General features: G+C 33.1%; 2 protein-coding genes across 2 annotated transcripts; both read left to right on the forward strand.

Annotated features, from left to right (window-relative positions):
* On the forward strand, positions 1 to 12010 carry LOC134686530 (uncharacterized). The gene is made up of 2 exons (XM_063546196.1): positions 1 to 230; positions 9257 to 12010. Exon 2 carries the CDS (start codon positions 9540 to 9542, stop codon positions 11772 to 11774), a length of 2235 nt encoding a protein of 744 aa, XP_063402266.1. The 5' UTR covers positions 1 to 230; positions 9257 to 9539; the 3' UTR covers positions 11775 to 12010.
* Positions 12011 to 20643: 8633 nt separating this feature from the next.
* LOC134688108 (zinc finger protein 728-like) lies at positions 20644 to 24477 on the forward strand. Its single transcript, XM_063548578.1, has 4 exons — positions 20644 to 20750; positions 21117 to 21499; positions 21611 to 23260; positions 23639 to 24477. The coding sequence occupies exons 1-4, from the start codon at positions 20644 to 20646 to the stop codon at positions 24475 to 24477; spliced, it is 2979 nt and encodes a 992-aa protein (XP_063404648.1).

Raw genomic sequence — 24477 nt, forward strand, 5'->3', positions numbered from 1 at the left:
CGTATTTCTTAGAAAAAGTATATGGACTGTGAAAATTAGAAGGCAAACTCAAAAATCTTTAAGTATGTGCTAAATAATCTATATTACATTAACACGGGTAGTAATTTCATTGTATCGATGATTTTGACATAGTTTAGTTAAGTTAGACAATGTTTTTGATGACAAAGAATGCCAAAACATAAACATTTGAATATTTTGTTAAAGGAACTTGTGACCAAACATTCTAGCTGGTAAGTATCTTTGTTTATAACTAATATGTTAGAACATCACAATTTGTATCAAATAGTAAACTTATAATTATAATTTGACACATAATAAATGCTTGCGTATGTCAAAAAATACAAGTTGTGCTTTGTTTCTAACGCGTAAAGAAAAATGGTTTGCTTTTTGTCTATTACACCACATATTTTGCTGTGATATAAAACTGCCGTCAATATTCAGAAAAATATCCAGCTGCTCTTGCACACAATTTATGATAATAGAAAATTTGGTTTCACTGCTTGGTTATGTCGTATCATTGTTTATTACACGTTAAACATAATTCAGTTATTTAATATGAAGGAAGTGTAACGGTTTATTCCCGATTGTCCCACTTTTTTAAATTTTAGAGTTCTGATTGTCCCACATGAAAAGTTCTGATTGTCCCACATTATTTTATGTAGTAAAATGTTCTTAGATAAACAAGGCAACTGTTGTTTGTTTTTGCTAAATAAACAAGAATTAATTATTGCACATTTAATATTAATCTTATAAAAGTATAAAACAAATGTTTTTAAACATTAGATTGATGCACTTTTGATTAAAAAAAATTATTTCTGATTTATGAAATACATCTTTTAAGGTCTTGAATTAACTTTTTTTCTTAAACTGATTTTTGTGTCTATATATGACTCGAGAAAAATAATTGGTGACGAAAAAATCTTATGGTGGTGCACTTATTTTTGCTACGGCCATTTGAATGTACCCAATTCTGATGATTTTCCCAGTTAAGTTCTTCAAATTTTATTAATTTTTTGGCTATTATCATGAAAAAAAAACAGTTTTTAACAATTATACTTTTTTTCTCCATACTTCCAATAAAGATAGAGTGGACCAATCTGAATTGACCTAACTAAAAAAAAAAATAGAAGTAGGTGTTTATATAAGAAAGTTTTATAAAATGTTATTGCTTTTTTGGGTCAAATTGACCATTCGGTCAATTTTGAATTTTGAATTTTTTTTAATTTAATTTAATTTAAACATATTTATTTATAGTGGATTGGGAAACAAGTTTTACAACTTATATTAATCCCTTTCCACTTTGCGGGTGCGAGTGCTGCCTTGTAGCGGCATTAGCCTACTCTTTTTCGAAATCTACAAGGGTGTCTTTAACGTGCAAGAGATATGGCTCTCTCTTAACACGGGCCAGCCATTTATCGTCCCCGTCCGACGGACTATCATCGTTTCCTCAAGACCATACTCGCAAATGGTGTCAAGAGAGAGCCGAAAATTGAGTTCCTGAAATTTTCATCCCAAACGGGAATCGAACCAGGAACCTTTGTGTTAGTAGTCTGATGCACTAACCACTACACCACGGCTCTCTTTTTGAAATGTTTTCTTTTTTTAAAACACAAATCTTATTATTTCAACTTCTTGGTTATAAATGATTAAAAAAATACATATTTGAGAAATTTGAGAAAGAAAAAAATATATGGGACGCACATGCTTCTGGTAAAATCATTTCTTCTATCCCCTACTATTTTCTCTAAATTTGCTGCTGTCTAGAATTTTTCCAGATCAGCCTTTCGAAGAATCACTATCAAAGGTTGTTTTTTCCCAATTTTCCCATTGTTTTTGCAGTCAAGAGGACTCTTCATCATTAATAAAGAAGAGCCAGACATCCATAAGAAATAAAAAGATGTGGTATGATTGCCAATGAGACAACTCTCCCAAAGAGACCAAATGACACAGAAATTAACAACTATAGGTCACCATACGGCCTTCAATAATGAGCAAATCCCATACCACATAGCTACAAAAGACCCCAAAATGAATGTAAAACAATTCAAACATAAAAACTTCTGGCATAATGTATGTACAAAATAATGAATGAAAAACAAATATGATACACGGCAACCAACAACAACCACTGACTTAAATTACAGGCTCCTGGCTTGGGACATCACTGGGACATCACCACAACAAAGACACTAAGTAGGGATCTGAACAGTACTGACCGCTAGTTCAAAGTCAATAAAAAATAATTTGACTAATTTTTTTTAATTTTTGAAAAGACTTCATATTATATTATATGATACTTCAATTGTACCTTCTACTAGAACACACCCGTGATATCACGGGTCCGTGAATGAATTAAAGTATATAACTATGTGCAAGCCTTATTTTAGCACAGGTGCTTGAGGACAGGATCCTGTATGAGCCCCACATAGTCCCTCCCCCTTATTATCATCAATCTCAAATTTTTCGATAAATATCACTTATTTGTACCATATATATACTAATATACCATATTTATACTCTAAATATGCATGTTTACTATCAACGTGAATCTCGACTATAGATGTGATTATGATTGACCCGTGTATATAGCATATTAATCCTGAAAACACCGTTTGGTGGTGCGCCTGTCAGATGCGGAACGTACAGATAAGGTTATAGGTAACAGGTGAATATACTATTGGTATCGGTAGCGGACTCGACTCGGAACTTTTTAATTATTGGCAATATTAATTACGTAGAAAACAAAAGGGCCTGGAGGGGTGTAATTTTTAATCTACATCTTTGTACTATATTAGTTATATATAATATTAAATTCTGCGATTCGTCGTTTTTACGTGATGACGGCTGACAAATTGGACCTCGTAATTTTAGTATTATAGATGAGCAAAATAAAATATGTAAATATTATAATTTGTTCTTATTTTGTTCATATTTTATAAGTTACAATGATAAGTAACCTTTGATCATGTTGATTAACTGCAACAAGCTATAAAAACAAATTGATCACTAGAAAACAGTTCCCAATTGTCCAACATTTAAACTTCCCAATTGTCCCACAAACATATTCCCGATTGTCCCACAAAATTTCATTACCTTTTTACCGGTAATTTCAAAAAGTGGGACAATCGGGAAGACACCACGAATATAATTCCTACCCATGTTTAAACTACAATATAGTATTATTATAGCTTGCATAAATTAATTCTTGAATACTACATTGTATATGCGTTCATATGTTGTTAAAACGGTTTCATATATATAAAAATATATCTATATATATTTAAATAGTTGAATGACTGAATAAATAGTCAACGATAAATCTTACGGGGCGATGGATCATATAAACATGATGCAGTACACTACATAGTTGTATATTGTCTGTTTATTTTGATTGTTACACTGGTGTCTTCCCGATTGTCCCACTTTTTGAAATTACCGGTAAAAAGGTAATGAAATTTTGTGGGACAATCGGGAATATATTTGTGGGACAATTGGGAAGTTTAAATGTGGGACAATTGGGAACTGTTTTCTAGTGATCAATTTGTTTTTATAGCTTGTTGCAGTTAATCAACATGATCAAAGGTTACTTATCATTGTAACTTATAAAATATGAACAAAATAAGAACAAATTATAATATTTACATATTTTATTTTGCTCATAGAAGGTACAATTGAAGTATCATATAATATAATATGAAGTCTTTTCAAAAATTAAAAAAATTTAGTCTAAGATGCATATTTTTTTAAAATTATTTTTTATTGACTTTGAACTAGCGGTCAGTACTGTTCAGATCCCTACTTAGTGTCTTTGTTGTGGTGATGTCCCAGTGATGTCCCAAGCCAGGAGCCTGTAATTTAAGTCAGTGGTTGTAGTTGGTTGCCGTGTATCATATTTGTTTTTCATTCATTATTTTGTACATACATTATGCCAGAAGTTTTTATGTTTGAATTGTTTTACATTCATTTTGGGGTCATTTGTAGCTATGTGGGATGGGATTTGCTCATTATTGAAGGCCGTATGGTGACCTATAGTTGTTAATTTCTGTGTCATTTGGTCTCTTTGGGAGAGTTGTCTCATTGGCATTCATACCACATCTTTTTATTTCTTATGGATGTCTGGCTCTTCTTTATTAATGATGAAGAGTCCTCTTGACTGCAAAAACAATGGGAAAATTGGGAAAAAACAACCTTTGATAGTGATTCTTCGAAAGGCTGATCTGGAAAAATTCTAGACAGCAGCAAATTTAGAGAAAATAGTAGGGGATAGAAGAAATGATTTTACCAGAAGCATGTGCGTCCCATATATTTTGTTCTTTCTCAAATTTCTCAAATATGTATTTTTTTAATCATTTATAACCAAGAAGTTGAAATAATAAGATTTGTGTTTTAAAAAAGGAAAACATTTCAAAAAGAGAGCCGTGGTGTAGTGGTTAGTGCTTCAGACTACTATAAAAAAAAAAAAAAAGTGCTTCAGACTACTAACACAAAGGTTCCTGGTTCGATTCCCGTTTGGGATGAAAATTTCAGGAACTCAATTTTCGGCTCTCTCTTGACACCATTTGCGAGTATGGTCTTGAGGAAACGATGATAGTCCGTCGGACGGGGACGATAAATGGCTGGCCCGTGTTAAGAGAGAGCCATATCTCTTGCACGTTAAAGACACCCTTGTAGATTTCGAAAAAGAGTAGGCTAATGCCGCTACAAGGCAGCACTCGCACCCGCAAAGTGGAAAGGGATTAATATAAGTTGTAAAACTTGTTTCCCAATCCACTATAAATAAATATGTTTAAATTAAATTAAATTAAAAAAAAATCAAAATTCAAAATTGACCGAATGGTCAATTTGACCCAAAAAAGCAATAACATTTTATAAAACTTTCTTATATAAACACCTACTTCTATTTTTTTTTTTAGTTAGGTCAATTCAGATTGGTCCACTCTATCTTTATTGGAAGTATGGAGAAAAAAAGTATAATTGTTAAAAACTGTTTTTTTTCATGATAATAGCCAAAAAATTAATAAAATTTGAAGAACTTAACTGGGAAAATCATCAGAATTGGGTACATTCAAATGGCCGTAGCAAAAATAAGTGCACCACCATAAGATTTTTTCGTCACCAATTATTTTTCTCGAGTCATATATAGACACAAAAATCAGTTTAAGAAAAAAAGTTAATTCAAGACCTTAAAAGATGTATTTCATAAATCAGAAATAATTTTTTTTAATCAAAAGTGCATCAATCTAATGTTTAAAAACATTTGTTTTATACTTTTATAAGATTAATATTAAATGTGCAATAATTAATTCTTGTTTATTTAGCAAAAACAAACAACAGTTGCCTTGTTTATCTAAGAACATTTTACTACATAAAATAATGTGGGACAATCAGAACTTTTCATGTGGGACAATCAGAACTCTAAAATTTAAAAAAGTGGGACAATCGGGAATAAACCATATTCGTGATTATTTTTGCCACAGCGATAGTGAGAGCTACGATAACACGAATATAAATGACTTTATAACCTCTACTGTTCTTGTTAATTTTTAATGATAAGATAATTTTCTTATTAAGTGACATGACAACAGCCACAATAAAATATATATTCAACAATAGGCTGTCACAACGACAGCAAACCGGATTTATTAACATTTATTTGTGTCCTGGCAATATCACAAGAACCATAACTGATGAATGGTGAAAGTGAAATCGTCAATATCAAATTTGACCTCCATTTTGTCATCAGTATCAACATATTAAAATTTGAAAAGCTTAAATTGAATGGTTCGTGAGTAAATGCAACAACTTGAATGGAAACGCCATTTTACGATCTTTCAAGAACCATAACTCATGAACGGTAAAAGTCAAAATCGTCATTATTGAACTTATCCTCGTTTTTGTCATCAGTAACAACATATAAATTTCAAAAGCTTTGGTTGAATGGTTCATGACAAAATGCACGGACATGACTGGAAACACATTTTTTTTAAATCTTTCAAGAACCATAACTCATGAACGGTAAAAGTCAAAATGATCATTATTGAAAATGACCTTCATTTTGTCATCAGTAACAACATATTAAAATTTGGGAAGCTTTGGCAGAACAGTTCATGCGTAAATGCACGGACACGACTGCAAACTCCATTTTTCAATCTTTCAAGAACCATAACTCCTGAACGGCAAAAGTCAAAATCGTCATTATTGAACTTGACCTTCATTTTGTCATCAGTAACAAAATATTAAAATTTGGAAAGCTTTGGTAGAACAGTTCATGCGTAAATGCACGGACAAGACTGGAAACTCCATTTTTCAATCTTTCAAGAACCATAACTCCTGAACCGTATAAGTCAAAATCGCCATTATTTAACTTGACCTTCATTTAGTTGTCAGTAACAACATATTAAAATTTAAAAAGCTTTGGTTGAACGGTTCATGCGTAAATGCACGGACAACCGCCGTACATCCCCAAATCAATAACAGACATTTTTGTCCCCAAAATCCGGTTAAAAAGCGTTTTTTTTTACATCCTTTCATATTATATATGATTCTCATATTAACTAGATGTGTCTTTTTAACAAAACTTAATTTTCCTAAATTCCTTAAAAAACCTCTAAAGATTCCTTTTTTACATGTGTACATACAAAAGTTATTCAGTTTTCTTTTTAATGCGGTAACAGCAGCCAACACATATGCTTTTTACAAATAAACCGTTTATTTAATTGTACAATGTTGACTTCCATCGCTTTATAGATCTTATATAATTTTTTTCTTATAGCTTTAGTTAATAAAGTATACATTTGCTGTCACCTTAAACAAAGTAGTGATAAACTATGATAAAAGTTCATGGTTACTAGGTTTTTTTAATTTGTTACTATATTATTTTTTATTTTTTTTTAATTTTCTTTGATTTTATTTTTCTTCAAAATTTACGAAATTCAACAAATTTAATATGATCTCCAAGATGAACTGCTATTCCTCTTTAGAGACAATGCGTCTTTTCGTACACACATCAGAACATATTATTAATAAAGAAACACTCTTGGCGCATACTTTGTATTTTATTGTGCGATATATTTCCAGAGACGCTGTATATATACCATTCTAATACAGGTAAAAACGTTGATTAATATATATTTTTAATCTGTAAAAAGAAATTAAACAGACCTAGAAAAATCAAATTGCACGAGTTCTTCAGTCATTTATACTTATTCATTCATTGAACATACAATAAATGAATATAAGTAAACGTCACAACATAATTATACACAAAATATTAGTATAACAGCAACATATACAGTAAATACACAAAAAACAAAATGACTTTTTATACAAGTAATATTTAAAAAAAATACTGATGCAGTGAACATCATGTAATGATACATTTAATAACACTGTCTTATAGATTGACTATATTCTGCTACACACTGGATGCCATGTGCATGACACAGCTTGAGAAATTTAACCGATTAAACTATGTTTAAAAAAATGTCAGTTGTTTTCGACCAAGTAACATTTGAAACACTAGACATCGCGCTGTGCATAAGTACTTGGGCAATCGCAACAAGCGTGTACATAAACATATTCAAATTTCCTTGTACATATATCACATGTATTACTTGTTGCATTTGGTATTTCAGTTACTAATTTAGTCATTAAAAAGGAATTTTGAATCTCCTGAAAATAGTTTGAGTGTTTCCGAAATTCCGTAATTGTCACTGATGTGTGAAATTTCCTAAAATGTGTGAAGCTGTTATCAGAAATAACACGGTTTAACCAATTTTTTAACTGTAAACTATCAACTGCGCTATAAACGATAGATTTCCAAATTTGTTTTAATGAGAATGTTCCATCTTCAATATATTCAAGAGGGTAACTCATAATAAAATTGAGAAGGGAAATGGGGAATGTATCAAAGAGACAACAACCCGACCATAGAAAACACAACATCAGAAGGTCACCAACAGGTCTTCAATGTAACGAGAAATTCCCACACCCGGAGGCGTCCTTCAGCTGGCCCAATAACAAATATATACTAGTTCTGTGATAATGAACGCCATACTAATTTCCAAGTTGTACACAAGAAACTAAAAATTAAATAATACAAGACTAAAAAAGACCAGAGGCTCCTGACTTGGGACAGGCGCAAAAATGCGGCGGGGTTAAACATGTTTATGAGATCTCAACCCTCCCCTTAACCTCTAGACGATGTAGAAAAGTAAACGCATAACAATACGTACATTTAAAATTCAGTCTGATGTCAGAAGATGTAACCAAAGAAAATAAACAAAATGACAATAATGTATATAAGTGCTGATGAATATGATGTTGACGATTACAGTATATTTATTGTAAACTTTTGGTTTCAATGCTATATCAAAGATATTTTGGATTTCAAAATGTTGTTCATATTTCTAGCCAGAGGAAATACAATAGATAGATAAAAACAAATATGTCTAGGTTGGTTAAGAGTATAGCTCAATCGAGTTATATTAAGTAAATTTCAGACCAATTCAGATTGTCGAGAAAAAAAACGTGATGTCGAGTACAAATACAGGCTATTTAAGACTATAAGTAGTTTTTAGTGTTGTTGCTGAATATAGGGTTGAGTTCGCTATGCCATATATAATTTATTAGAAAATGCAATATTTAGCTCATTAAGTCATAAACTTTCCAACATCGGTTAATGCAATTCTGATTGGTTAAATATATCACGTGAAAAGTAGAGTGATAATATTTATCAAAGGACCAGGATTATAATTTAAAATGCCAGACGCGCGTTTCGTCTAAATAAGACTCATCAGTGACGCTCAGATCAAAATAGTTGTAAAGCCAAACAAATACAAAGTTGAAGAGCATTGAGGACCCAAAACTCCTAAAAGGTTGTGCGATTACAGTATGTTTATTGTAAACGTTTGGTTTCAATGCTATATCAAATATATTTTGGATTTCAAATTGTTGTTCATATTTCTAGCCAAAGGAAATACAATAGATAGATACAAACAAATATGTCTAGGTTGGTTAAGAGTATAGCTCGTAAAAGGTAGCTTCTCCTTATAAAAACAATTGTTAAACAGCAATATGTGCAATAAAGAATCAATTAGAGTGTTAAAAAAAAAGAAAAATAGAGAATACTTAAATACGATAATAGTGGTCTATGTCTTTTTTGATAATATATTGTATCGTAATACTTATAGATAACAAAGACGAATCGTTCATAGAAATACAGGTTCCAATCACGATATTTATATTATATTTATAGGTCTACTTCTATAGAGGATCACGAGTCATCAGACCATATAGAGTTGAGGGAAAAATAAAAGACAAATCACACAAAGAGGGACAGATAAATCTGATAAAATCTACAAGCTTTGAATTCTGATTGCAAAGAACAGAACAAAATAGCATTGTCAGGATGCAATTACATTACACATTAACTTCCCGAGAAAACTCAGAAAAGGTGTGGTGATTAAAAGGCTATTCAAGGCATGCACAAATTTGATATTTGATACATAGTGCATGCACAAACTGTCATAGGTGAAAACATGAAAGTTCGTAAACCACATTTCCGAAATGTGATTTTCATTTTCGTTTGCATTGGTTTAGTAGCTGTGATCTGTTTAAATGACTTGACAAAACACGCCATTAATAAAACTATGAATGGGATGCAAGGCAACAGTCATATACAAGAAGTTTTTGATGAAAAACTTTTTTCAGCTTCGTATGGAAACATAAATCAGTCACTTGATAATAACATCATATCGCTAACATCGAACAACGAAAGTAATACATTTGATGGGAATTTGCAGTCCAATGGTACTGGTGGTAAAAGTCATCTGTTTATCTTTTTCGGAACAAGACCGGAACTAATTAAATTAGTCATTCTAATTCAAAAGCTTAGAAAGTCTACAAATTTCATTGCAAGAACTGTATTTACTGGACAACATATGGAAATAATTGCTCCATTTCTTAAACTTTTTAATGTAAAGATAGATATTACATTCAATCATACACTACAAAAAGGCCAATCACTGAATAGTTTAGTAGGCAAAATATTTTTACAGGCAAATACACTTCAATCGAACCACAGAGACATTTGGATAGTTCAAGGTGATACAACGTCAGCAATGGCAATAGCAATATCAGCTTTTCATAAAGGAATACGAATTGCTCATGTCGAAGCCGGGCTCCGTTCGTATGACATGCAGTCTCCCTTCCCAGAGGAATTTAATCGTAAAACAATCACATCTATAGCTACGTATAACTTTGCTCCAACTGAACGAAATCGAAGAAATTTACTTTTTGAGGGAGTAGATAGTACTCGTATTTTTGTTACCGGAAATACAGTTATCGATGCAGTAAAGTACATACAATCAACTAACCAGACTAAACAACCTATTGGACTGCAAACATTATCAGTTGAAATGCTAGTACTTTTAACAATGCACCGAAGAGAGAACATGTATAGAATGACAAATTTGTACAATATCATACAATCCTTCAAGTGTCCGAAGTGTTTGTTTGTAGTGCCAGTGCATCCCAATCCCAGTGCAGCTAAACCTGCATTACATATTTGTAATGTAGATAAAAGATTTCTATGTACCTCTCCTTTAACATATGAAGAACTCCATTGGGTCTTAAAAAAATCAAAATTCTTATTAACTGATTCTGGTGGACTGCAAGAAGAAGCAACTTGGTACAATTTACCAACATTGGTTCTAAGAAATAACACAGAACGAGTAGAATGTCTGATGGAAGGTTTGTCGACATTAGTTAACGAAGAAACTTTATCTGCTGAAATGAACAATTTGATTTCAAAAACGAATCATAAAAACAAAACAAAAACATATCCGTATGGAGAGGGTGATGCTTCTTCAAAAATTGTTAATATACTTACTAAAACCGATCTGGCTATACATAGCATAATTAAAAGGCCTATAGATTTCACACCACCATCAAATCATACTATTGCCGTTGTACTTCAGGTTTTCAAACGCAACGGTTTAGATAAGCAGTTACGTGATGCCGTATCACAAACACTACAGCCTTCTACAATTGTAGTACTACAAAATGGATTCCATGTCAATGTAGCACAAACAATTAACATTTTCCGAAAAGGAAATCCTAAAATAGATATACAGCATATTGCATCAAGTAAGAACTTGCGCTTCCATAGCAGATTTCACATAGCATATTTATTAAAAGAGGATTATATTTCAGTATGGGACGATGACATGACAATAGGAAAAGAATGGTTAAAGTATTGTGTTGATCTGTCTAAAACATATCACAATGCCGTTATTGGTGCTAACGGGAGATCATTCAAGAAAGTCCATCTGGAGAGAAATATGATGGTACAAGAAGATAGATTAGGATTTAATGATTTCGTGGGTCATACCTGGACCTTACCTCGCGTGTATCTGAAGGCCTATGTGACAATGACACCGTTTACACTTTACACTGGTGAAGATGTTCAGCTAGCCTACGCAATGCAACAAATTGGTATCAAGTGTTTTCGACCACAACAGAGTGGACAAAAAATTGCCAAAAATACGTCGAGCACTAAGGATAAAAACGCATCGTTTAGAACTAACCAAACACCTAGAGAATTATTATTTTGCACACTTTTAAAGCACAATTTCAGATATATAAACTGCATTAACTGTAATGATACACATATTATCGATGAATGTTTAAGTAAAAAATATGTTCAAGCTATGGCTGTAGAAAAGGCTGCGATCGAAAAAGACATAACAGATAATGTCCATGCATGGTCATAGTTACAACGGTTTTTTATTCAACTTTTTATGAAATAAACGCCTCTGACAAAAGAATGGGGGTGAATGTGCCAATAACTTTAGGAAATATATGTGTGACCAGGGAATATAGCTTAGAATAACTCATAGCGGAACGTTCAAATACTTTACAAAGTGAAATATATAGATGACTAACAAATATAACTTTCTGTACAAACAAATATATATTAATATATCATTTTGTAGCAAATAATGTATATTATGTTTAATTACAAAATTGCAAATATCTATTAGTACAAAAAACAGATAAATGACAATTCTTAATGTAACCACCTTCAAGTTGTTAATTAATGCAAATTATCAGTAAAGTACTTTGACTATACGATCAAAATAATATACTGTACCACATTTGAAGTTAATTGCAGGTAAATAAGGAAATATAAAATTTGAAATACAATTAACAAAGTATTGAAACTTAAAGAAATATATTAGACAAAAACCACAGATTTTTTTTTGAAAAACCTAGAAATTAAAAATACCTTATACTGCTGCCTACGGCTTATAGTGTTGTCTCTTGTCTAACTTACTCAGCATTGACAATATACATAATATCACAGTATTAGCCGGCAAAATAGTTTAAACATATTTTGTTGTTCCAAATCATTTTTGATCGATATGGATACTTCAAAGTCTTGAATATGTATGAAATATTTCCTACTGGTAGTTACGCAAGCAAATATAAACAATATAAAATAGGTATATAGTTGAGAAAATAGTGCCTATAGTATATTATATAATGCGTTGGTCATCCGTTTAAATTTAAGAAGAGAGGGAAGGGAGGAAGTAATTCATGTTGCTTAAATAACATAGTTTTTGTGTTTTGTGCTTTTATCTGTTTTCAAATGTTGTTTTTTTTTTTGGAAGGGGGAGGGCCGGGTGTGTGTGATTATAAGGAAAGTATTTTAATGAAAAAGACTTCTATTGTTTACAACGGAATAATTAAATCAAGAAAGAAAATGATTGCGTGAAAAAAATAATTATATTCATCTGATATGTTTACAAGCTATGTATAATATCGAGGTGTAACTCCTCAGGTACAACAATTTTACTGTCACCTTCAATCTCAGCACAAATGAACCGTATTGCAGATGAATAACACATTGCAGGTTTACGCTTTACAAGTTTGTAAATAAATGGTTGATCTTTTATCCTTTCGTAATATAGCCCTTTTACAAGTTTTGATTTTTTGTTAAAAGAACAACCCCAGTCATCTGAAATAATTTTTTTTAAAAATGTGTGGTATTTTTGACACTTTTAAGAGATAATACTCATAATCGACATCGTCGGCCAAAACAGCAATTATCATGTCCTTTTCAACAATGTCTTCAATTGTATTATCATTTGTATTGCATTCGACTTCATTTATCTCGGAATTGGAGTTATCATTTTGGATCATTTTCACTCTTTTCGAATCTCCTATAAATTGCGTTATATCACACTCGTTGATGGCCCTATTTAAACAACTATCACAGCAATAGCATGATAAATGCCGGACAAGAAGATCTGTAGAATGTTTTGTTGCTATGATTTGGTGTATCTTGCGATTTTGATCCACGGGTTTAAAGTTTATATTTTGGAAACGAGGAATTTCATCAATGTATTTAAATAGGCGTTTTTTATATATTCCACTCTGTGGAATCTGGACATTTTTCTGTGCAAAATCATGAAGATCACGTGCCGTCTGAATTTTTGTTTTACCCCGGAGCACGGCGTAGTCCGCTTGATTCTTTAGAAAACCACCGGCAGCATCGTGTGGACCTTTGCCATGCGAGGTTTCAAAATAGTTTCTTATCAAAACATCGTATCCTAGATCGGACCTATGTCTACACACATCGCCCATACAGTTTCGGCTCTTATACTGGGCACTGCAACCGTCGGTAAACTCATGCATAATCTTGATTTCAGCAGCAATGGATTTCAAATATTTTGAAATGAGGGTTTGGACATATCTAGTATAGTGACGGTCATGATCCAAGTCTGGACTAATGACAAAAAATTGTTCACTTACAATTACTGGTGAATCTAGTGTACTGTCGATTCCGTCTACCTCAAGAATAGCATGTCTGTTTAAAATTGTTACGTGGATGCTTACCTCTGTTCTCTGAAAGTAGGCTGACTGGATTTCAGTACGTTCGGAACAGCGGTAGTTCTCAGAGAAATTGTGTATGCAAATTGCGTGATTATTTGGGAGGTTTTGGACAATGTTTCTATATTGTTCACTTTGCCAGTTAGCTCTATTTTGATGAGCCGGAAAAGTTTCAAGTAGCAATTTAAAATGGTTAAATATTTCGCCAGGTTTTGTTTTTTTACTAACTAACATGAGTTTTGTTCTTGTTTTTCTGCCTTTTATGTTTATTTCAGTGTATTCAAATTTTTCCCACTTAATGGCAGGAGCATTTTTAGAAGTATCTAGTTCATTGTCGTAGAAGGACAGTTTTTCGACTCCACATTCCTTGCAAGACCGATTTAAACACTTTGCTTCCGGTGTAGTCTTATTGCATAAAGTATCAGCACATATATCATTTAAATGTTCAAAAACTGGTAAATTCTCTTGGGTCAAGTCAATACTTGCATTCAAATTTTTCCGAAATTCCATACATTTCTTGAAAAGAATTTGTACCTCTATATGCTGCCGACAACAACATGTATTGCGATGTTTTTCTTTGACTGGCATCACGAAAAACGGCTTATAACTTTCAAATAAACGTTGTGATATTTTGAAATCTGGGTATTTTGCTTTAAACTCTAAAAATACTTCAGTTTGGGTTTTTTCGAGCAGTTGAATTTGATGTGAAACATATTCACGTGGCCCTATCCGTGAGCGTTTCACGTCTGTCTTGTTGGGACTAGTGCGCGAAACCACAGGAGATATCCAGAAATCATAAGCCTTTTTCTTTGTTATATCGGGAGTAATGTCAGATCTGGTTTTTCTCTTGGTGAATTCGTAACAAGATTTTTCTGACCTTAAAACACAAGTGCGAATTCTTTTACCACCAGTAAGTCGCCGCGGGTGCAATCCTAACTTACGCGCTGCTTTGCTTTTTTCTCCTTTTGAAATTTTTTCCCCGCTGACCGAAGCCGATATTACATGCATAGCATTACGTGCATCATAATTTCTTTTCTGTTTTGTTTCATGTACAAATCCCTTTATGTTTTCTAAGACCTTTTCAGAGAGAGATGGACTCTGCTGTTTTAAAAATTGTTTTGCTGTTGGTGACACACACATATAGTGCTTGAGTATAGCTTGCTTTTTACTTGGAGATGCTGGTAGAGCGTCCTTAAGCCTTTTAAGTGCCCTGCATTTGGCCATCTTATTTTTAAATATTGCATTTGGAATTTCGTCATTTTGAGTATGTTGTTGTCTAACATTTTGTGTTTTGTCTCGTGACCGACGTTTGTATTGATTCAGTTTTTCTTTCTGTTCTTTCATTTTCTGTCTTTGATTTCTTTTATATAAAGCGCTTTTGGAAACCTCACTTTTCGGACTTCTGATTCGGCTTGTGTTGTATTTTTCTTTATATTTATTGTAACTTTTATTTTTCTGCTCTTTTCTTTTTAGTTTCTTCATCTCTTTACAATGTTTAATTCTCTCAGTCTCGGACAAGAAATTCTTCTGTTCTGCAATTAATATTTTACCTATTTATTGACAAATTACCATATGTTTTTTTTTTATTTAAGATAATTATTCATTTTCTATTTGATTATAACTACTAATATATATTGCAGTTCTTAACGTGGTTTCTATACTATGATACTATGATTCTATTTGTTTTCGAAATTTGTAATTTGGTTATTTTGTTTTGTCCTCTGATCTTAAAACATGAAATCGAACCGTACTTGTTATTTAAAATAAAATAATGAAATATCATTCATATATCATATGATAATACGAACTGCTTTCAATTTCGATGGCCTAGGAGGGTGATTTGCCTAATGAGTCCATATAAAGTGATAAAAAGCCTGGCGACTTTAAGATAAGCTCGTGGCGAGATTTGTTCGACTCCGATCCTAATCGGTTATTGCAAATATTTTAACTTAAGGTCGCCTGATGTCCGGCTTCTCCTACATATGATGACAGGTCAATAGAAAACAACAAATGTCGCTTATACATGAAGTGGTGTTTAATACCAAAACAAAGAACAAATTTATAGAAATAAGGCGACCTTAAGTTAAAATATTTGCAATAACCGATTAGGATCGGAGTCGAACAAATTTGAAAACACATATATGTATAGCGTCCTGAATCAAAAACGTTCAAAACGTAAGAAAATCGTTCAGTGGACAAACTTGCAAGACATTTGTTTTGTTAAAAAACGTAGTCATTTCGACTTAACAGCTTATCAACAAGTATGTTATCGTATTGTGCGTTAAAAGCACAATTACGTATAAGCACTATTTTCTATGCTACAAATTGAGTATTTAATATAATGACGTTGAAACTGACAGTGTTTTGGTAAAAAGCGGCGAAATTGGACATTGGACAATCTTGCAAGACATTTTCCCGAAGCCAATGCGTTTTTATTTGTGGTGCGAGTGCTGTAAAATTCCGGATTTGAAATGGTCTATGTAAGCACATTTTTAGGAATAATTCATAAAAACTAAATTTTATATCATTTGATATTTTAAAAAGCGATAACTTTTGATAACTTACCATTTGTGGAAACCTGACCATGGCGAGGATTATTCATTTTTGAAAAAATCAGCTTTGACCGTTCCATCAACACAAAAAACAGCAATGACGTCATAAATTATATATGACGTTTATCATTCATGCGAATTTTCGCGGATTTTAAAATCTTTCTTAGACCACAAAAATTCCCGCAAAAGTTAACTTGCGAATAATTTGTTACGTCTGACACGCATATTTTTGACGTTTTAGCAATATTTGTATCATTATTTGTAACTATTATGAAAAGTTAAAGATTTCTTTTTTATATTTTTGGAAACAGTAATACCTGCCTAATCTATGGATATGAATTTCATAAAGCTGAACTATCTAGATTTCACAGAAAAGCTTTTTATCAAACTGCTCTGTCGCATTTCACGGCATTGACGCAATAACGTGCTTAAGGGCATACGATACAGTTTTGATCCTGTATTTACAAGTTCATGAAAATTTGCATATAGGCAATTTTTGACCTGATTAAATCAAATATGTAATAAAAAATATACCTTCATGTGCTACTTTTTGAGTAAAATGAGGTCGAAATTTTGTATATTTGCTCGAATTTCAGATTTGTGTCCGTAATTTCTTTTTCGAAAGAAAGACATAACTTCTTTGTTATAAAAGATAAGCACAAATTGTTTTTTGTTAAATAATCGGTAATTTCTGTATTTTATAAATATCTTTAAAAAATATGCAATTTTTTATTCAGAAATAACTCATATTTATCAAATGTTCATAATTTGAGGAAAAACGTAATTTTTTTACTGCATGTTTATCAAAACTAAAAAAAATCCTCTATTTACAGTTTTATAAAATTTGGGTCACATAATCTATCTGCAAAATTAAACAAAATGCCGTTTTGAAAAATAGGGGTCCATGAACTAGTTTTCGAATTAAATCAGTTTGAATGATAAAAATCAGTCGAAAAATGCATCTTTTCCCGATATGTCACAGTTTGACGTCGCGAAAATAACAAATTACGCTAGCAACGTCATTACCTTCACTGTAACTGTATCGTATGCCCTTAACGTCTATATATACATTTTTTTGTACTTTGTAAGTTCAGAACCACCGATCATATACTACCTAAAGAAACAGGACGATGTAATGGTACATGGAAAAGGAAATGAATTAAGTTTGAAATGTAACCATAACTGTTTTGTTAATGAATTTCATTGTATTCTGGAACTTAAAAAAAACCCATATGAAATTGACAGGAAAAACCTTAGATCAAAATGTGTGGCAAACACCATAAAATGAAATTATAAGTCATACAAATACGTATAGATTTGGAAAACTTAGATTTAAACGCAAAATAAACAAATTAATAATTGATGCATTCGTTCTATAGACAATAACATAACTCCCATTTTGTATATATATTGAACATAATTGCTTCATAATGATATATATGTACATGTATGTGGGTATTTACTGATAATTGATGTATGCTTTTGCGTATGGTGTTATTATAGATTACACGCATAGATAAGTTTGTTTACATTGCTTTAAAAATAAAGGCGATTGGATATGATTTCCAATGAGAAAACTATTAAACAAAATTCAAATTAAGATGATATAAGCAATTATAGCGACCTTTTGGCCTTTAACAATAAGAAAAAACACAAACCATATAGTTAGCTAAATATATATGAATGTATATATGTGTGACGTTGTTACTTATGGTTTATGAGAATAAAGATTATTAGTATTGTTCAAATATTAGATATTTTTAGATTATCTTTCTATTTGGTTGCCAACTCTAATACAGCTATGAAACGTATGCAAGAAAGAATTATCGTTCGTTGTACCGCCACTATAAATTAATATTACTTTTATTTCAAATGAAGAGCATAAAGACATCGATAACAAATAGGCTATATTTATTCATATAAAAGATGTCATTATAAATGACCATTGCGAGGTAAACCCTTTGAAAATTCACAGAAAGACAGATCTCTATACTCAATAGTTACAGAGATGATAATATTTACAATATGTGTGAAAATTACAAAAATAACTATGTTTTAAACAGGAGACCAATACTTGATAAGTAGTGATGTTTAAAACCATGTCGCAAAGCCAGGAGCCTGTCATTCAGAGGTTATGTTTTGTTCCTGTATACATTGTATATCATATTTATTTTTAGTTTATATTGGTTTGTTCATTTTTCAAGCTGTTAGTTTTTCTCGTTAGGAATTGTTAAACATTATTCGTTTTGAGGCTCTAGATTTTTACCAGACACTAGTTAGCTTTTTTAGCGCGTTATGTAAATATGGGATTTTGCTCAATGTTTTTGGACGTGTTGAGCCTATAGTTGCTTACATGAACCTTGAACGCCATTTGATTTAGAGTTGTCTGATCAAGATACTGTGAATCGCGGCTGGAAATTCAAACTTTATTTAAAAATTGTAAAGGTATTTATTGAATCACGACCACATATTGTTCAGGAAGCGTCCAAATTCAGCTGTTTCCAACTGCATCTGTTTCGATTATCCTGTCCTCAATCCGATTCTAATCCGATTTGCATCTTTCGCATGGTTAAAATCGACTGCATCTCTATCGACAGCGTCCTGATTCTACCGAAAGATAATCTAACTGAGATTAGACAGTGACCAGACAGTGAAACGACGCTGACGGAAGATATCCGTCGCTATATTCGGGATGGTCAGGTACTGTCGGAGCGTAATCCTATCACAGTTTATGTACCGCTTTGCAAATAGGTTGTCTGAACTCAGTGCTATTGTGTTCTGTAATTGTCGCATTCGGAGAGACCTGGGTGCAATCTGGACTAAAACGGCAAAAAAATAGCAAAGACAATTTTCTCTAGATCATGCACGTTCGAGGTGATAACATCCAAAAAACGGAGAACACTGTTACGAATTTTTAATCCGATATATATATCAGAATCTGCCACCACCTAGTCACGATTGTAATCCGACGAGACAAACTCGGCTGAATTTCCCCGAATGTATTGGACGCACCTAACTGTCGGAGGTACTTGCCAGACCTCTCAGGACCATTCCCGACCCGTAGAAATGTTTTAAGAGCGTATACGACTTCGTTAAAATTTTGGTATCTTAGCGCAGTCTAATCTCAAACGGATGCCATAATCGGCATTGTTTGAACGCATCGTTACTGGTGATTGGAGAACCAATATGTTGTAAGCAAGGCATGGTTCTATGCAGTTTCAAATAACAGCCCTACAAACACCTCATTGATAGTCAAAACGTAATTTTATCCTTGCCCACATGGACACATCATAAACCCGTCTAGACAAAATGATAGATGTTGCGTGCAATGGGATATTTGATTGTCTTTTCGATTATTGATATCTGTTGTACACACGCGTTAGTTTTTGTTGTCCGTACATTTGTTTTTGTTGTCCGTACACCAAATCTTTATTGTCGATACATCAGTTTGAGTTGTCCGTACACAAGTTATTTTGTTGTCCGTACATCAGTTTTGTGTTGTCCGTACATTCAGTGTCCGTACATTCATTTTGTTGTTGTCCGTACATCAGCTTGCGTTTTTTATACATCAGTCTTAGTTTGCAACGCTGATTGGTCAAGTATTAACTTCTGAATTTGTATTGTGATTGTACAAACAGTCGATTGTTTTCTCACCTTGTAAAACAATCTGATTCAAACTAATTTGAACGATGTCAAATCATTTCTCTACAGTTATAGCATATAACAATGCAATCTAGATACGAGTAAAATCTCAGGCAGTACTTTTCAATGTTGATCGATATGATGGTACTAATGCCTTTTTTGGAGTTTGGTAGATCTTTAAATTGGGATGATTCTTTTTGACAGATGATTCATTATTCCACTGAATGTCTTTATAGACATCTCCTTGTACTGTATAATCAGAGTGCAGCCTCGTCGTACTGTTATGGTATTGCGTAGGAATATAATGATGATAACCACAATAAAACAGTTACATTAAAACAATAAGATTGATAGTCCTGTAAAAGTCAAATATTATACAGACGGATTGTCTAACGGTAGAATGGTACGTTTAAAAATGTTAGATGTAAGTTTAAGGTCTCTCAATATGTGCTGAAAATTTATACTTTAAATGTACATGTTTATGAGATATGTGAAATGCAGCATTCATAGATTAATGGTGTCAAATTGATATACTTAATCTCAAAACTTCTAAATGACTCCTTTTGCATCACGCATTTATCTTGTAGAAAACAAACGATGGTTATGTTATAATGTAGATTTGACGATAGACAGAAAACATCATGCAGGTCAAGTAAAAAAGTAAAAAAAGACCAACTTTAAAATTATATCAACATAAAGATAAATAATCTCTACAGAAACTTTAACTGAGCCCGGAGAGTCCATTAGAACATCCTGCAACACTATTGGCACATAATGATATTTCATATGTTTTGTTCTTTGATTTTGTTGTTGTGTTTTGTTTGTTTTTAACAGAAAAATATCATCCAAAATTGCCAACAGCACGTGCCAAATCATATCCTATTCGAACCAGATAACTTTGAAAAACATACCCTGTTCTAGATAAAAAAATTTGAAAAAAATACCCTGTTCTAAATAGAAAAATTGAAAGACATACCCTGTTCTGACACCCTAAAAAAATATGCACCGAGAATGATCCTGTTCTAGACCATATAAAGTAGATGTTGTTCTAGACCTGGGTTCTAGACCATATAAAGTAGATGTTGTTCTAGACCTGGGTTCTAGACCATATAAAGTAGATGTTGTTCTAGACCTGGGTTCTAGACCATATAAAGTAGATGTTGTTCTAGACCTGGGTTCTAGACCATATAAAGTAGACGTTGTTCTAGAACTGGGTTCTAGACCATATAAAGTAGATGTTGTTCTAGACCTGGGTTCAAGACCATATAAAGTAGACGTTGTTCTAGACCTGGGTTCTAGACCATATAAAGTAGATGTTGTTCTAGACCTGGGTTCTAGACCATATAAAGTAGACGTTGTTCTAGACCTGGGTTCTAGACCATATAAAGTAGATGTTGTTCTAGACCTTGGTTCTAGACCATATTAAGTAGATGTTATTCTAGACCTGGGTTCTAGACCATATAACGTAGATGTTGTTCTAGACCTGGGTTCTAGACCATATCAAGTATATGTTGTTCTAGACCTGGGTTCTAGACCATATAAAGTAGACGTTGTTCTAGACCTGGGTTCTAGACCATATAAAGTAGATGTTGTTCTAGACCTGGGTTCTAGACCATATAAAGTAGATGTTGTTCTAGACCTGGGTTCTAGACCATATAAAGTAGATGTTGTTCTAGACCTGGGTTCTAGACCATATAAAGTAGATGTTGTTCTAGACCTGGGTTCTAGACCATATAAAGTAGATGTTGTTCTAGACATGGGTTCTAGACCATATAAAGTAGACGTTCTTCTAGACCTGGGTTCTAGACCATATAAAGTAGACGTTGTTCTAGACCTGGGTTCTAGACCATATAAAGTAGACGTTGTTCTAGACCTGGGTTCTAGACCATATAAAGTAGACGTTGTTCTAGACCTGGGTTCTAGACCATCTAAAGTAGATGTTGTTCTAGACCTGGGTTCTAGACCATATAAAGTAGATGTTGTTCTAGACCTGGGTTCTAGACCATATAAAGAAGATGTTGTTCTAGACCTGGGTTCTAGACCATATAAAGTAGACGTTGTTCTAGACCTGGGTTCTAGACCATATAAAGTAGATGTTGTTCTAGACATGGGTTCCAGACCATATAAAGTAGACGTTGTTCTAGACCTTGGTTCTAGACCATATAAAGTAGACGTTGTTCTAGACCTGGGTCCTAGACCATATAAAGTAGACGTTGTTCTAGACCTGGGTTCTAGACCATATAAAGTAGACGTTGTTCTAGACCTGGGTTCTAGACCATATAAAGTAGATGTTGTTCTAGACCTGGGTTTAAGACCATATAAAGTAGATGTTGTTCTAGACCTGGGTTCTAGACCATATAAAGTAGATGTTGTTTTAGACCTGGGTTCTAGACCATATAAAGTAGATGTTGTTCTAGATTTGGGTTCTAGACCATATAAAGTAGACGTTGTTCTAGACCTGGGTTCTAGACCATATAAAGTAGATGTTGTTCTAGACCTGGGTTCTAGACCATATAAAGTAGATGTTGTTTTAGACCTGGGTTCTAGACCATATAAAGTAGATGTTGTTCTAGATTTGGGTTCTAGACCATATAAAGTAGACGTTGTTCTAGACCTGGTTTCTAGACCATATAAAGTAGGCGGTGTTCTAGACCTGGGTTCTAGACCATATAAAGTAGACGTTGTTCTAGACCTAGGTTCTAGACCATATACAGTAGACGTTGTTCTAGACCTGGGTTCTAGACCATATAAAGTAGATGTTGTTCTAGACCTGGGTTCTAGACCATATAAAGTAGACGTTGTTCTAGACCTGGGTTCTAGACCATATAAAGTAGATGTTGTTCTAGACCTGGGTTCTAGACCATATAAAGTAGATGTACATGTTGTTCTAGACCTTGGTTCTAGACCATATAAAGTAAACGTTGTTCTAGACCTGGGTTTTCGACCATATAAAGTAGATGTTGTTCTAGACCTGGGTTCTAGACCATATAAAGTAGATGTTGTTCTAGACCTGGGTTCTAGACCATATAAAATAGATGTTGTTCTAGACCTAGGTTCTAGACCATATAAAGTAGATGTTGTTCTAGACCTGGGTTCTAGACCATATAAAGTAGACGTTGTTCTAGACCTGGGTTCTAGACCATATAAAGTAGATGTTGTTTTAGACCTGGGTTCTAGACCTTATAAAGTAGACGTTGTTCTAGACCTGACCATATAAAGTAGATGTTGTTCTAGACCTGGGTTCTAGACCATATAAAGTAGATGTTGTTCTAGACCTGGGTTCTAGACCATATAAAGTAGATGTTGATCTAGACCTGGGTTCTAGACCATATAAAGTAGACGTTGTTCTAGACCTGGGTTCTAGACCATATAAAGTAGATGTTGTTCTAGACCTGGGTTCTAGACTGTATAAAGTAGACGTTGTTCTAGACCTGGGTTCTAGACCATATAAAGTAGATGTTATTCTAAACCTGGGTTCTAGACCAAATAAAGTATAGATGTTGTTCTGGACCTGGGTTCTAGACCATATAAAGTAGATGTTGTTTTAGACCTGGGTTCTAGACCATATAAAGTAGATGTTGTTCTAGATTTGGGTTCTAGACCATATAAAGTAGACGTTGTTCTAGACCTGGGTTCTAGACCATATAAAGTAGATGTTGTTCTAGACCTGGGTTCTAGACCATATAAAGTAGATGTTGTTTTAGACCTGGGTTCTAGACCATATAAAGTAGATGTTGTTCTAGATTTGGGTTCTAGACCATATAAAGTAGACGTTGTTCTAGACCTGGTTTCTAGACCATATAAAGTAGGCGGTGTTCTAGACCTGGGTTCTAGACCATATAAAGTAGACGTTGTTCTAGACCTAGGTTCTAGACCATATACAGTAGACGTTGTTCTAGACCTGGGTTCTAGACCATATAAAGTAGATGTTGTTCTAGACCTGGGTTCTAGACCATATAAAGTAGACGTTGTTCTAGACCTGGGTTCTAGACCATATAAAGTAGATGTTGTTCTAGACCTGGGTTCTAGACCATATAAAGTAGATGTACATGTTGTTCTAGACCTTGGTTCTAGACCATATAAAGTAAACGTTGTTCTAGACCTGGGTTTTCGACCATATAAAGTAGATGTTGTTCTAGACCTGGGTTCTAGACCATATAAAGTAGATGTTGTTCTAGACCTGGGTTCTAGACCATATAAAATAGATGTTGTTCTAGACCTAGGTTCTAGACCATATAAAGTAGATGTTGTTCTAGACCTGGGTTCTAGACCATATAAAGTAGACGTTGTTCTAGACCTGGGTTCTAGACCATATAAAGTAGATGTTGTTTTAGACCTGGGTTCTAGACCTTATAAAGTAGACGTTGTTCTAGACCTGACCATATAA

Source organism: Mytilus trossulus, chromosome 10, assembly GCF_036588685.1.
Source record: "Mytilus trossulus isolate FHL-02 chromosome 10, PNRI_Mtr1.1.1.hap1, whole genome shotgun sequence".
In the NCBI taxonomy this organism is placed as follows: domain Eukaryota; kingdom Metazoa; phylum Mollusca; class Bivalvia; order Mytilida; family Mytilidae; genus Mytilus; species Mytilus trossulus.